Raw genomic sequence first — 15,098 nt, 5'->3', positions numbered from 1 at the left:
TTGAAGACTCTAAAATTCCCAATTCATTCTTGGTTCAATTGACTTATTTTTGTCTTAAATCTGTTCTTATGAGGAAAAATACTATTTTTGCCTTTTTCTTCTGCTCTTCTTGAGCTCTTTTCTCTGAATTACCATTACAAGGTAATTTACTGTTATCAGAAATGATTCTGTGCCAGCTTTCATCAGACTGAGCACTTCTGACTATCTCTGCTTTATGTTGCTTACTTTAGCAAGCATATTTCTTAAATTTAGTATATTTTAAAATGCTATTTATTGAAATCTCAGCACTCTACATTGTTCAAAAAATCTTATTTTAGAACCTTTCTAGTTTGTGAGCATCTTGAAGTAATTTCCTGTATAAAGAATTTGCATTTGCATTTGTTAGCTTTTTCAATTGGAACCTTTGAAATGTGAGTTTTAGTAGTAATTAACTTCCTTTTCAGGATCCTTGCCTCTACCCTGGCATACCTATGGAATGTATGAGTGTCCTACAAGATTTCACAACCAAAATGCCCCAGAGTATCCAAATATACCAGGCAAGTGATTTTGTTTTAAGATTCTTCTGTGCTTTGTAATACTTGTTAAAAATTCACAGTGCAAGCATGACCCTTGCTGTGAAGTTAGATACAGCATTTCCAAAGGGTTGAAGGCTCTCAGTGCTTGATTTTTAACTGTTTCTGAATTAGAAAAACTTTGTCTGCAAAAATCAATTTACTCAGGAATACTCACTTCTAAACAGTTCTCAGAAGAGAGAGGCACTGAACAAGCTCCATTGTCAGACTGCTTAAACTTGCAGTGTGCAAACCAACTGACAAAAAAAAACCAACACACAAACAACTGGGGAGAAAATAAAAACGATTGGAAAGCTCAAGTCTCTGATATTCTTGTCTCAAAATATGCTTTTCTGAAGATCCCAGGGGACTCTCACTGTAGGTTTAGGAATAAGATGGAGTTTGTGATGGCTATCTGATCACATAAACAAGAGATTTCAAGGAAAAGTCAGCAGCAGAGGGCAGCAAAGCATTCTTTTTGGATTTTTCGGAGCTCACCCTGTGGCTAGATCATGATGGGTTTTCCTGCAAGAATTTTTTGGTGTTTTGATACCCTCAATGCACCCGGGGGGGGCGGAATCTCAACTTCCTGAAAACGTAAGGAAAATTAAAATGAAATCTAGGTAAACATATTTTTAATTTTTTCAGTATTCTTTAGAACAACATTTGAGCAATAAACACTTAAAATTTGTTTTAAATTGTTTAAATATTTCAAGAGTTAATGTGAAAAAAAGAAAAAGAAGACACTACTTATAGAAGGTGCCAGGATCCAAGGAACTATTTTTTTTGTGACTTTCAGAAGTTTATTCCCCAGCTCCAAGTGACTAAACAATACAAAAGGAAACAATTTGATATTCACATCAGTTGGCACTGAGCAACAGAAGATATCAAGAAACCCAGAAGATATGACTTTTTACTTTAAGTCTCTGTCTAACTTTTGAATTTCCCTATCCTTTGTCTGCAGTTCTTAATTTGAACATTTTGGAGCTTTTAAAATTAAGGGGAGGAAAGGATGCATATCCTGAAAAAAAAAAGTACCTGGTTGTTCTGTTAGTGGAAAAGTTGAGATGGTTTGGCTAAGACAGGCATATGAGGAACCTTAGTCAGTCAGGTGAAATGTCTTTTTTTTTGGCCTGGGGGTAATAGCAGACAGTGTGCCAGAAAGTGCAGGAGGTAGAAATGTGTAGCCAGAACAGTTGTGTGCTGGAAGCTATATAAGAAAAAAAGAGTTTGAGTTGAGAGCAATTAACTAGTTCTAAATGTAGAAAAGAAAAAAGTTTGTGTGAACACTGACCCAGAAACTGGAAAAGTTTTCTGGAAGTTGGCAACAGTTAGTTGGTATGGCAGAAGAACTGGGAACACTGAATTAACTTTCAGGGAAATGAGGTTAATAAGGCACTGAATTCATACACAGGACAAGGAAATAAAACTGGGAAGGAAATATTTAAACAACATTTTCTCATTGATTTACATTGACCTGTTACAGTCTTTCAGAGAGGAAGGAATGACTGCAAGTAGCTCAAAATACAACACCAGACACTGGTAAAATACACAGCAGAATCTTGTGAGAAGAATAATCAAAGCTTCATGAGACAAATCAATAAGGGAGGAACGTGCCCTGAAAAAAAAAGTTGTGTTTGTATCACTTTGACGTAAACAAAGGGAAAAATCCAAGTAGACAAACCTGTGCAATGCCCTTGGAAGGCTCCTTATGACAAAAAAATGAAGAAATGCCTAGGAGCAGCAGTCAGGTCCTGCATCCACATCTGCTTTCAATATTCTACCAGAAGTCTTTCATATGAACAGTTATTCCTTCATGTGATTTTATGATTGCTATGAGAATAACATGACTATTCTGTTTTTAACTGTCTGGGGGGCTGATGTGCATTTTTGACTGCACAGGACATAGATGCAAGTCAGTCTCCCCAGGATCCCATTGGACGACCCATTATGCACCAGTCTGGAATTAAGCATGCCACTGGTGAAGCAGTCTATGTTGATGACCTTCCTTCTGTGGATGGGGAGCTCTTCCTGGGTGTTGTCACTAGTTCCAGAGCTCATGCTAAGATTGTGTAAGTGTTCAAATATTTCTGAAGAAACTGTTACTATGAATTGTTGTCTGAGATTTTTAGAGTAAACTAATTGTAGTATGGTTTGGATTGAAAGGGACCTTAAAGATCATCTAATTCCAACCCCCCTGCCATGGGCAGGGACACCTTTCACTAGACCAGCTTGCTCAAGGCCTCATCCAACCTGGCCGTGAACACCTCCAGGACATCCACAACATTCCTGGGCAACCTCTTCCAGTGCCTTACTACCCTCACTATAAAGAATTTCTTCCTAATCTCCAGTCTAAGTCTGCCCTCCTAAAGCTTCAATCCCTTGCCCTTCATCCTGTCACTACAAACCCTTGTAAAAAAAATCCCTCCCCAGGTTTCTTGTAGCCCTCTTCTGGTACTGGAAGGCTGCTATAATGTCTCCCTGGAGCCTTTTTTTCTACAGGCTGAACAGCCCCAGCTCTCTCAGCCTGTCCTCATAGGGGAGGCTCTCCAGCCCTCTGATCATCTTCATGGCCCTCCTCTGGACCCATTCCAACAGTTTGATGTCCTTCTTGTGTTGGGGGCCCCAGGACTGGATGCGATACTGCAGGGTGAGGTCTTGTTTCCTAGGAATAAAGCAGGCTAGGAGTTCCTTTGACTAGCACTTAACTCGCATGCTAGAGGCAGAAAGAAAAGGCTCATATGAACCTATGAGCAAATCCTGGCAATATAAGAAACATCTCCGTGTTGTGTTCCCTCACTCTGTGCAAGGCTTTGTAAAAGTAATCAGTTATACTTCCTTATGAGGAAAGGCTGAGGGAGCTGCGTCTCTTTAGATTGGAAAAGAGGAGACTGAGGGGTGACCTCATTCATATTTATGAAGATGTGAAGGGCAAGTGTCAGGAGGATGGAGCCAGGCTCTGCTCAGTGATGTCCAATGATGGACAAGGGACAATAGGTGCAAGCTGGAGTGGAGGAGGTTTCAGGTGAACAGAAGGAAAAACTTTTTCTCTGTGAAGGTAACAGAGCCCTGGTACAGGCTACCCAGAGAGGTTGTGGAGTCTCCTCTGGAGACATTCCAAACCCACCTGGATGTGTTCCTGTGTGTCCTCTCTATGTGATCCTGCTCTGGCAGGGGGGTTGGACTAGATGGCCTTTCAAGCTCCCTTCCAATCCCTAACATTCTGTGATACTTCTTTCTTCCCATCTCCCAGATCTATAGATACCTCAGAGGCTCTAAAAGTACCAGGTGTGTTTGATATCATAACAGCCCAGGATGTACCAGCTACAAATGAGTTTTACTACTCCAGTGATCCGGAGATTGTACTTGCAAGAAACAAGGTATAAGTACAATCTTTTTTTGCCTGTTTTTCATCATCTTTACTATTTTTCTTCAGATTTTTACAATGACATTTTACTTGCTGACTCTTGTGTAATTTTGTATTGTATATATGTTGTTTCAGGCATATAACAAGGTAAATTCTCACAGCTTTTTCCCACTCTCTTTTCAACTTCAAAATAGCTGATGTTCATTATATTCTGCCTATAGAAATATATGTATTAATCAGAAGAATGCAGATTAAACCTCACAAAGCTAAGTTGTTGGAAGAGTATGTTTCTTTGATAGTTAGGCTCCCAAATCACACATCCATTTTTTTAATACTCCCATTTTTTAACACAAATCTGAATAGGTTCCCAAATCACTTATCCATTTTTCAATATTTCCCTTGATTTCCCAGTTTATACATTCATAGAATGCTTTAGGTTGGAAGGGACCTTAAAGATCATCTAGTTCCAACCCCACTGCCATGGGCCTCATCCAGCCTGGCCTTGAACACCTCCCTGGGAAACCTGTTCCAGTGTCTAATCACCCTCACTGTAAAGAATTTCTTCCCAATCTCCACTCTAAGTCTGCCTTCCTTAAGCTTCAATCCTTTCGTTCTTATGCTATTGCAACAAGTCCTTGTAAAAAGTCCCTTCCTGGTTTTCTCATAAGCCCCTTTCAGGTACTGGAAGGCTGCTCTGAGATGTCTTTTCTCCAGGCTGAACAGCCCCAAGTCTTGCAGCCTGTCCCCATAGGGGAGATGCTCCAGCCCTCTGATCATCTTTGTGGCCCTTCTCTGGACCCACTTCAGTAGCTCCACATCCCTCTTACTCTGGGGACACCAGAACTGGATGCAGTGCTCCTGCTGGGGCCTCATGAGAGCAGAGCAGAGGGGCAGAATCACCTCCCTCATCCTACTGGTCACACTGCTTTTGATGCAGCCCAGGACTTGGTTGCTTTCTGGGCTGCAAGCACACGTTTCTGGCTCGTGTTGAATTTTTCATCAACTGACACTCCCAAGTCCTTCTCCTTGAGCCTGCTGTCAAGCCACTCCTTGTCCAGCCTGTATTTGTGCTTGGGATTGCCCCAACCCAGGTGCAGGACCTTGCACTTGACCTTGTTGAACTTCATGAGGTTGGCTTGTGCCCACCTTTCAAGCCTTTTATAAGTCCCTCTGGATGCCATCCCTTCCCTTGAGCTTGTCACCCGTCAGCTGGACCACAAACTTGCTGAGTGTGCTTCAATCCTGCTGTCTGTATTGCTGATAAAGATAGTGAACAGCACTGGTCCCACTATCAACCCCTGATGATTTGTTACCTTCATGGATGATCTGAAAAATACAAAGATCTTAAGTCCAAAGTCAAAGAAGGAGAGATGAGTAGTGGTTACAGGGAAGAGGAAAATCAGCAGCACATGTGAGAATAATTTGCATCTGCTGTTCTGTTAAGCAGCATGTATTTTACAGGTGATTTGTGTGGGTCAGATTGTCTGTGCTGTGGCTGCAGATTCAGATGTTCATGCCAAGCAAGCAGCTGCAAAAGTGAAGATCAAGTATGAGGGGCTGGAACCAGTGATCTTAACAATTGAGGTACTAAGAATTTCTTTTGTGGTTTTATTGTTTTATCTATATAATTAATGGAAGAATCAGTTCATGCTCTTTATCTGCTTTTAAAACATGACTTTCTAAGGAGACAAGGTGAATATGAGCATCCAATGAGCCCATCTGTCAACATCCAATGAACCAGTGTGTCAGTCTCCAGATAAATAACTTTTCAACATTTTAGGTAACTTTGACCTCTTGTGATAGATAGGCAACAGACTCTAAGGTATTAAAGTCCCACAAATTTTATAATAATAAACATAAGAGTAGAAGAGAAGAACTCTTGTAATGTTCTTAGTGAAGAAAGTATGAGGAGTATGCTAGTTGTTTGTAATTCTTTTAATCAATGTGTGTATATTGGCTGAAGAGTCAGCTCCTGATTATCTGGAGCATTTTCTATCGTCAGGCTGGAGATGTAGGAGGTGTTGGGATAAACCGAGGAGAAAGATAGATATCTGACATTTTAGAACTGTGACATGGGAGTCAGAGGAGTCAGAGGGGAAATGGGTTTATGCTGGGTTAATGAGATGAGTGGAAGTAAGGAACTAAGGACACATTTGCAGGGAATCAGCATTAGTTCTGGTAGTCACTTTACAGTTTGTTTACATAACACATGTGGAGTGTAACAACAATATTTCTGGTACAAAATGGATGTAATCTCTTTTTAAAGACTGGCAAGTTTTTACTTAATACCTCATTAGATAGCACTGAAGTCATACTGGAAGAAAAACAAGTCATACTTTATAAACAGATTCTACTTTCATTTAGTCCTTTGTGATAACTTCCTTTCTTAATGGGATCACTCTTTGGATGATGGGGTTGCATTCTTATTCTGTGCTTTCTTGGTCACTTGCTAGATGTAGGAGGGGGCGGAGCAGGTTGAAAAAAATGAAAGCATTTTACATACGTCAGGAAAGAATTGCTAGAACTGAATACACAAATTGATCAACAATGACAGCAAATTGATTAAATGCATTCTTTCATTGGCTTTGGTAGTTGATGATTCTAATCTCTGGAAAGAATGGTGTTTCTTCTGAGAGTAAAATGCCACAACAAGATGAGAACCTTTAAAATACTTTAAAAAAAAAACAACAACTTTTTTCTCCACTGCAGGAAGCTATAAAGCACAACTCTTTCTTTGAGCCAAAAAGAAAATTAGAGCATGGAAACGTTGATCAAGCATTTGGAGCTGTTGATAATATAATTGAAGGTAAATTGCAGAATACATTTGATTGTTGTCAGTATTTGGTTTGTCTGTTCTTCACGTCCCAGTTCTATCTTTTTTCCATATAACCTGAGAAGGCTCTTGGTCACCTGGAAGAAAGTGAGATTAAATCTAGTGGTCTTGCTACTATATTTTTGTATCATCTATGCTTGAAACTGATTAGAATCAGACAATAAATAGGTTGAAAGGGAGTCATCTAGTCCAACTTCCTGCCTAAAGCAGGTACAATTAGAACTATGTCCAGTCAGATTTTGATTACCACCAAAGCTGGGGATTCCACAGCCTCTAATGGTGCCTCTTACAATGTTGGACTATTTTCACAGTGATTTTTTTCCTTGCACTGAGTTGGAATTTCTTGTATTCATTAACTCTTTATCTTTCCATTGTTCGTCTATGCGCACTCTTTAAACCCTTCCATTAGGTAGTTGTAGACAGCAGTAAGATCTCCTCTTAACCCTTCTCTTCATAGGGATTAATATATCCAGTTCTCTCAGCCTCTTCTGATACACCCTGTGGCCAAGCCCTGTGACCCAGTTGGTGGCCTTCTCTTTGGCCTGGGCCAGTATGTCCATGCTTTGTTTATCTATATTTTATTTAATATGGTTACTACTTGTAGGCAATATTGTTCTGCTATTAACCAAGTTCTGTTGATGTCACTGGAACGAGACCAATTTAATCCTGCAAGGAGTTTAATCTGTGTTTTCTATCTTAGATGTTCATGGATTCATAGAATGGTTTGGGTTAGAAGGGTCCTTAAAGACCATATAGTTCCAAGTGCCCTGCTATGGATTGGGACAGCTTCCCCTAGACCAGATTCCTCAAGGCTTCATCTAACCTGGCCTTGAACATCTCCAGGCAGGGGGCATCCAATACCTCCCTGGGAAACCTGTTCCAGTGCCTCATCACCCTTGCTTTACAGAATTTCTTCCTAATCTCCAGTCTAAATCTGCCCTCCTCAAGCTTCAATCCATTCCCTTTTTTTATCCTATCACTACAAGTCCTTGTAAAAATTCCCTTCCTGGCTTTTCTTGTAACCTTCTGCAGGTACTGGAAGGCTGCTATAAGGTCTCCTTGTAGCCTTCTCTTCTCCAGGCTGAATAGCCCCAACTCTTGCAGCCTGTCCCCATACGGAAGGTGCTCCGGCCCTCTGATCATCATTGTGGCCCTTCTTTGGACCTGCTTCAGCAGTTCCATGTCCTTCATATTTGATGTTGCTCCTTCATACAAGGACTATTGTAAGATTTGACCCTGATTACCATAATTTTCATGATGATGGGCAGTTACTTCTTTCCTGATTAATATTTTTCTGTCCTTTTGCCTGTGTAACACTTGTGTTTTCCTCTTTGGATTAGGGGAGATGCACATTGGGGGACAGGAGCACTTTTACATGGAGACTCAGAGTGTGCTTGCAGTTCCAAGGGGTGAGGATAAAGAAATGGATTTGTATGTGTCAACACAGCATCCAGCAACTATCCAGGTAATACAGAGCATCCATAGAGGAAGAGGTTGAACCTGTGACTAAAGAATTTTTAAAGTTTTGTTTACAAGTCCATCTTAACAGTATAGAAGCAATAGGAACATGAAGTTGTACAGCTGCTTTGTAACAGAGCTGTATCCTGATCAGCACTAACCATGACACCATGAAGATAAGGAGGAAGTAAAAGTCTCCTATTTTCCTTTGAACAGGGTACCTCTTGCCCTACTTGTTGTAGGCATGAAAAACTCCCTGATTAGTGCTGAGGCTCTTCCATCCTGATTAGCTTTCCACTGAGGTGAGGAGCAATCAGCACCCTGCAGAGTCAGTCTGCTGATCTACCCTGTTAGCTGTAGGTGAGGCTGCTGCTCCATGCCAAAATCATAATCACGGAATTTGGATTTAAAGGAACCTTTCAATATAATCTATTTCAATTGTTTGCCATGGACAAGATTATCTTTCACTAGATTGTTTCTCAAAGCTTTGTCCTACAACTTCTCTGAGCAACCTGTTCCGGCGTCACCATCCTTAATTAAAGACATTTCCTTTCTTATGTCCAGTCTAAAACTTTAAAACTGTTGCCCCTTGTCCTTACTAAAAAGTCTTTGTTTCTTATAAACCTCCTCTATATATTCAAAGATCACAATAAGGTCTCTTTCCCAGACACTTCTCCAAGCTGCATGCTCCAACTCTCTCAGCCTTTCCTCTTAAGAGGGATATTCCAGCCCTCTGATAATTTTTATGATTGCAGATGGTAAAGCAAAGCTGGGGTGGTTTGCACAGCAATACCTGTGGTGCAAGAAACTGATAGTATGTGACTCAACACTGGCATTTTGTGTTCAAAGTCCAGTTCAGCTCCTTTTATCAATTCCATTATTTTGGACTCCTCAACTCAAGAGAGACAGGGATCTACTGCAGAGAGTCCAACAGATAGCTGTGAGGTTGACTGGGGAAGTTGCACATCTGAGAGAGCTGAAGTTGTTTAGTCTGGAGAAGAGAAGGCTGAGAGGGGGACATATCAACGTCTATAAATATCTGAGGGGTGGGTGTCAAATGAAGGTGCCAGGGTCTGTTTGGTGGTGCCCAGTGACAGGACAAGGAACAATGGGTACCAGCTGGTACACTGGAAGTTCCACCTCAACATGAAGAGACACTTCTTTGTGGTGAGGGTGATGGAGCCCTGGAACAGGTTGCCCAGAGAGGTTGTGGAGTCATCTTCTCTGGAGACATTCCAAACCCACATGGATGTTTTTCTGTGACACCTACTCTAGGTGATCCTGCTCTGGCAAGGGGCTAGACTAGGTAGAGGTGTCTTCCAACCCCCTAACATTCTATGATTGTATTGCAAATACACCATAGAAATTAAGAACTTGGTGTTTCAGAAAATAATTTGAAGCAAGAATGTGCTGCCACTAGAAAGACCATAGATTATTAAAGCCCAAATGGTTTTATTTAAAGTTAAAATGGAAATAAAATTCATCATCTTAATAATGAAAATAATAAAAACTGTATTCTAAACCATTTTTCTTATACTCAAAGCTTCTTATTCTTTTGGTAATGAGATCTAAGGATATTGTTTCTTGCTTCTCTCAATGACCCTTTCACAGCCGCCATGGTAGAGATTTTAAAATGTGGACACTGCTGAGTGTTTGTTGATAGATTTTTCTTGCTCTTTAATCTAGACTAAAGAAGACATGAAAATAATGTGATTAAATTCATTTTTTGAATAAATGTCCATTGAACCTGGTGTTTTGTGCTGGGTTTTTTTTGGGTTTCTTTTGTTTTAAGAAAAGTTATTTATTTCAGAACCTAACTTTTAGGCTTAGTTTGACTTGGCATAAAAATGAGAACTGTTTTTACAGGAGATGGTAGCTGCCAGTTTAGGTGTTCCAGCCAACAGGATCATGTGCCATGTCAGACGAGTTGGTGGAGCTTTCGGTGGGAAACTCCTGAAAGCTGGCTTACTGGCATCACTCACTGCAGTGGCAGCAAACAAGTAAGTGCTGTATGTGTGTATTGGGATGTGAAGAGAAAAATGGGGTCAACAGGTTATGCATTTTGGCTAAAATGCTTTCTGCTTCCCCAAACTTGCTAGCCAAAAAGTCATAAAATCTTGAATTCACATTTTGTAAGACCATTCAGTACATTGCTTTGTTTTGTTACACTGCTTACTTATGGTAACCAGCTCTAGCTTTAGCTAAACTAATGGCACCTGAGGAAACTGCTGTTGGACAATAAGCTAGCAATATTACTGAAATTATGCAGCATTTCAAAAGGACCCTAGCTACTGAGGCTTTGTATGCACGTTCAAAACATACCACTGACCATCCAAATGAGAACTTCACTGGCACAGCAGGGTGTGGAAGGAAGTGCTCATGAGTGGAATACTTAAGAATAAATAGACCTAGTTCAGTCCCCAGCATCTTTCGGTCAAAATTAGCTTAAATCTAATAGATACTATGTTTTTGTTACTACTACTTGAATTAGATTAGGAACCTTAATATAGAAAGTTCCACTCGCCTCTCTCCAAATTTGGCAGAACAGTATTGGCAATTAGCTGTCAAGGGATAATAACCTCTTTTGTAAGCATGACTGGCTGCAGAACGCACATGAGGCCCCACCCTGTTTTAGCCAAATGGCTTCATAATCTGAGTGGTTAGCTCAGTGTATTTCTCCTGTTACTACTATCACTGTTGTACAAACCACTCTTGATTAACCCAGGCTGTGTTATGTGTGTGTTCTGTTAACCAGGCTATGCTAAAACCAACCTTTTTATATAGTTTCAACAGTCTTTATTGTTGGAACTTTAGTTTACATCTTATATCCATTGATTCAAAAATAACTCTTAAAAGAGTGCATGCATTTGAAGACTAATTTTTCATGTTTTAATTATTACCTTTGTTTTAGTTTTATCCCAATGCACCCTGTTTCAGTACAATTCTGACAAGCTGAGAGATGACTCCTGCTTAAGGTGGAATGCCAGCTGCTGTGTGCTCACTTAACACAGTTCACTCTTAACACTGAAATAACAGTTTCTTCAGAAGAAGTTTACAATGAATGATCTCATTGGTTTTCAAGAGATGGAAAGAAAATTCTGACACGATTGTACATACCAAAAAAAAAGATAACAATGAACTCTGGACATAGCTTTAAGCTTATATTGAAGACTGTTAAATACAAGTCTATTCTGAGTGCAAATATATATATGCGTGGCTAGATCTGGATACACAATGAATAGCCACCATGCTAATCACAACTCTTCTTTTGTCTGAATTCTGACTTTTCTTTTGTTGATTTAGAACTAGCAGAGCAGTCCGTCTTATTCTGAGCCGTGGGGAGGATATGTTAATCACTGGTGGCCGACATCCTTTTATTGGTAAATACAAAGTGAGTGCCACAAGAACTCAGAGAAGAAATACCTGTCCGTATTCTGTGGAAAAATATTTGTGTTATTAATGAATATTTATTCTCTTAATGAAAATGAGGATAATCAGTTCAAGTTTAACACAAAGCTACCAGCCAGAAAACAAAGAGGCAAAGTTGCTGTGAAGTTCTGTGCTTCTGCCTCTATCTCTGCAGGGGTTTGCTTGGTGTTTTTCACTAGTTCCTTCGCAGATTCACAGATTTGGGCTGGAAGGGACTCTGAAAGGTCACCTTGCCCAACCCCTCTTGCAGTCAGCAGGGACACCACCAACTACATCAGGCTGCCCAGTGCCACACTAAATCTGATCTTTAATGTCTCTAGGGATAGGGCCTCAACCACATCCCTGGGCAGCCTGTTCCAGTATTTCACCACTCTCACTGTAAAGGACTTCTTTCTTATGGCCAACCTGAATCTGCCCTGCTCCCAATTCAAACTGTTGTCCCTCATCCTATCACTGCAAGCCCTTCTAAACAGTCCCTCTTCAGCAGGTCGAGGGAGGTGATCCTCCCCCTCTACTCAGCCCTGGTGAGACCCCACCTGGAATACTGTGTCCAGTTCTGGAGCCCATATTACAAGAGGGATGTGGAGGTGCTGGAAGGTGTCCAGAGAAGGGCCACGAGGATGATCAGAGGGCTGGAGCACCTCTCCTATGAGGACAGACTGAAGGAGTTGGGGCTGTTCAGTCTGCAGAAGAGAAGGCTCCGAGGTGACCTAATTGTCGCCTTCCAGTATCTGAAGGGGGCCTACAGGAAGGCTGGGGAAGGACTTCTCAGGATCTCAGGTAGTGATAGGACTAGGGGGAATGGAATGAAGCTGGAGGTGGGGAGATTCAGGCTGGATGTGAGGAGGAGGTTCTTCACCATGAGAGTGGTGAAACCCTGGAATGGGTTGTCCAGGGAGGTGGTTGGGGCCCCACCCCTGGGGGTGTTTAAGAGCAGGCTGGATGAGGCTCTGTCCAGCCTGATCTAGTGTGGGGTGTCCCTGCCCATGGCAGGGGGGTTGGAACTAGATGATCCTTGTGGTCCCTTCCAACCCTGAATGAAACTATGAAACTATGAAACTCTCTCTAGGTTCCCTTCAGGTATTGAAATGCAGCTCTAAGGTCTCCCTGGCACCTTCTGTTCTGCAGGCTGAACAGCCCCAAGTCTTTTAGCCTGTCTTTGTAGAAGAGGAGCTCCAGCCCTCTGATTATCTTCGTGGCCCTCCTCTGGACCTGCTCCAGGTTCTACAGGCTGAACAGCCCCAAGTCTTTTAGCCTGTCTTTGTAGGAGAGGAGCTCCAGCCCTCTGATCATCTTCGTGGCCCTCCTCTGGACCTGCTCCAGCAGTTCCATGCCTTCTCTGTGCTGGGGCCCCCATCGTTGGACTCAGTACTCCAGCTGAAGTCTCATGAGAGCAGAGCAGAGTGGCAGAGTCACCTTTCTTGACCTGCTGGCCATGCTTCTTTTGATGCAGCCCAGGATGCCATTGGCTTTTTGGGCTGCAAGTGCATGCTGTTGGCTCAGGTCCATCTTCTCATTCACCAGCACCCCAAAGTCCTTTTCTGCAGGGCTGCTCTCAGTTTCATCAACCCCTAGCCTGTATTGATATTGAAGATTACCCCAACCTGTATGCAGGACCTTGCACTTTGATTTATTTAACCTCGTGAGATTCTCCTCATCCCACCTCTCCAGCCTGTCTCAGATGGCATCAAATCCATATCTCTCCAGCTTAGAGAGAGGGATGTTGTAGGGGACTGTATCAAAGGCTTTACAAAAGTCATATCCTTTTTCTTTTATAGCTCATCCTGTCTGTCTTTCTGGGAAAAGGAAGCCCAACTGGCTCAAACTTGTTCTGCAGAGGATTATTTTAAGCCATCCAAATGGTTAGGTTCACAGAAAGCAGCAGCTAGTTTTTCACAGTAGCTGTGCCATATGGGAAAACTCACTATGGAAGAAAGGAATCTCTTTCCTGCTTGTGCATTCTCAGCAGCCGTAACTAGTTGTCAGGGCATTTTCTGCCACCTTTTCCATCTCTACCACATAAGTAAAGTAAGAGAAGTTTTATAAGATGCATCTCTTAAGCTGAAACTGAACTGTAGCTCATGGTGAGAATTCAGGAACTGTTAGTGGCAGCAGATGAAAAGAGATGTGAGATAATGTTTCTTTAAGAAAAGCAAATGTTATGCTCCATCTGCCAGACACTATTCTGACAGCCAGGGTGGAATCTGACTTTGTCTACAGCAAACATTCCTAGGTGACACACTTACCAGCTATCTCAGGCAATGCAGGAAGCCACTGGGCTTCCCTGCTTCCTTTTCCAGTGGGCTGATGTTGCTTGTTAGATGCTGTACCTGTACAGATGGGAAACTTAGGAACATACTTTCTTTCCCTCTTGCTCTTCTGTTGTTTCAGCGTATGCTGCCCAGAAACTGATAGTGTAGTGGGTTACATTCATTTTCAAAATATAAAGCATTGGAGAACGGCAGAATCTAAACAGGTTATTTTTGATCCTTCTAGGTTGGCTTCATGAATGATGGTAGGATCAGAGCTCTGGATGCCAAATATTACATTAATGGAGGATGCACTCCCGATGAGTCTGTTGTGGTAAGGATTTTATAAGCTGACAAATCTTGTAACATGGGTTTGGAAATGAAGGCTAAATTCCCTTGCAAATGTACTTGCTAATATAGCCTTTAGATGTAGGGAGTGCAGGTTCTTGGAAATTTACACCTAGTAGTTTAAGCTTTCCTTATTCAATTCAGTGGACCACTATATTACTTTTTGGTATTTTAGTGTAGATTCACTTCTTGAATGGTTTCTCAGGCTGTTTTTCCCTTCATAAACATGTCGACTAACAATGTGTTTACTTTCAAATACACACCACCTGCATTTGTGGCTGACTAAAGCTTTATGTCTACAGGATTGGGGAGACCTTTCATAGCCTTCAGAAAATTTGTAGTGATAGTTGTTCTGTTACTATCTCTATGCATTTCTGTACAGGATCTGCAAAGTATAAAATGTTGCTTGCTTTAACATCAGCCACTAGCTATTTGTGTTTGTATAGGCTGTTCTAGCTGTAACTGAAATGTTTGGTGACGTTACTGCTCCTCCCCTGCTTGTCATTGCCCCACCTGTGGGTATTTTCTGCACTCTGAAATCTGTCAGTGCAAAAACTGCCCATGCAATTACTGCCTAGTCTGGTTCCGAAAGATAACCTGCGTTACAAAAAAATCCACTATTAAAAGCATGGACATGCAGAGCACAAGTCAGAACCATCTTAATCATCTGGCTGGGATGGGTCAAATACCACAGAATCAGGGAATGGTTTGGGTTGGAAGGGAGCTCCAACGGTCATGTAGTCCAACCACTTCTGCAATAAGGAGGGGCATCCTCAACTAGATCAGGTTCTGCAGTGATACAATGATACAGTGAAGCTGCTGGACCTAGAGTTGAAGGCAACAATAACCAAATAACTTTTTCC

General features: G+C 41.6%; 1 protein-coding gene across 3 annotated transcripts in view; it reads left to right on the top strand.

Moving 5' to 3' along the window:
• Positions 1 to 15,098, top strand: part of AOX1 (aldehyde oxidase 1) — a 60,266-nt gene that overhangs the window by 16,888 nt on the left and 28,280 nt on the right. For all 3 annotated transcript variants that reach the window (XR_010987324.1, XR_010987325.1, XM_068137929.1), the window contains exons 16-24: positions 444 to 536; positions 2,454 to 2,623; positions 3,805 to 3,931; positions 5,380 to 5,502; positions 6,628 to 6,724; positions 8,092 to 8,216; positions 10,076 to 10,209; positions 11,513 to 11,600; positions 14,135 to 14,221. Coding sequence is in view for 1 of the 3 variants with exons in the window: in XM_068137929.1 (XP_067994030.1) it covers positions 444 to 536; positions 2,454 to 2,623; positions 3,805 to 3,931; positions 5,380 to 5,502; positions 6,628 to 6,724; positions 8,092 to 8,216; positions 10,076 to 10,209; positions 11,513 to 11,600; positions 14,135 to 14,221 (1,044 nt within the window). In the remaining 2 variants the exon portion in view is untranslated. The remainder of the gene's footprint in view (positions 1 to 443; positions 537 to 2,453; positions 2,624 to 3,804; positions 3,932 to 5,379; positions 5,503 to 6,627; positions 6,725 to 8,091; positions 8,217 to 10,075; positions 10,210 to 11,512; positions 11,601 to 14,134; positions 14,222 to 15,098) is intronic.

The sequence above is a fragment of the Melanerpes formicivorus genome, unplaced genomic scaffold (assembly GCF_026170545.1).
Source record: "Melanerpes formicivorus ecotype bairdi unplaced genomic scaffold, bMelFor1.0.p_v2 SCAF_5, whole genome shotgun sequence".
NCBI lineage: Eukaryota > Metazoa > Chordata > Aves > Piciformes > Picidae > Melanerpes > Melanerpes formicivorus.
This window is presented reverse-complemented; position numbering and strand designations above follow the sequence as displayed.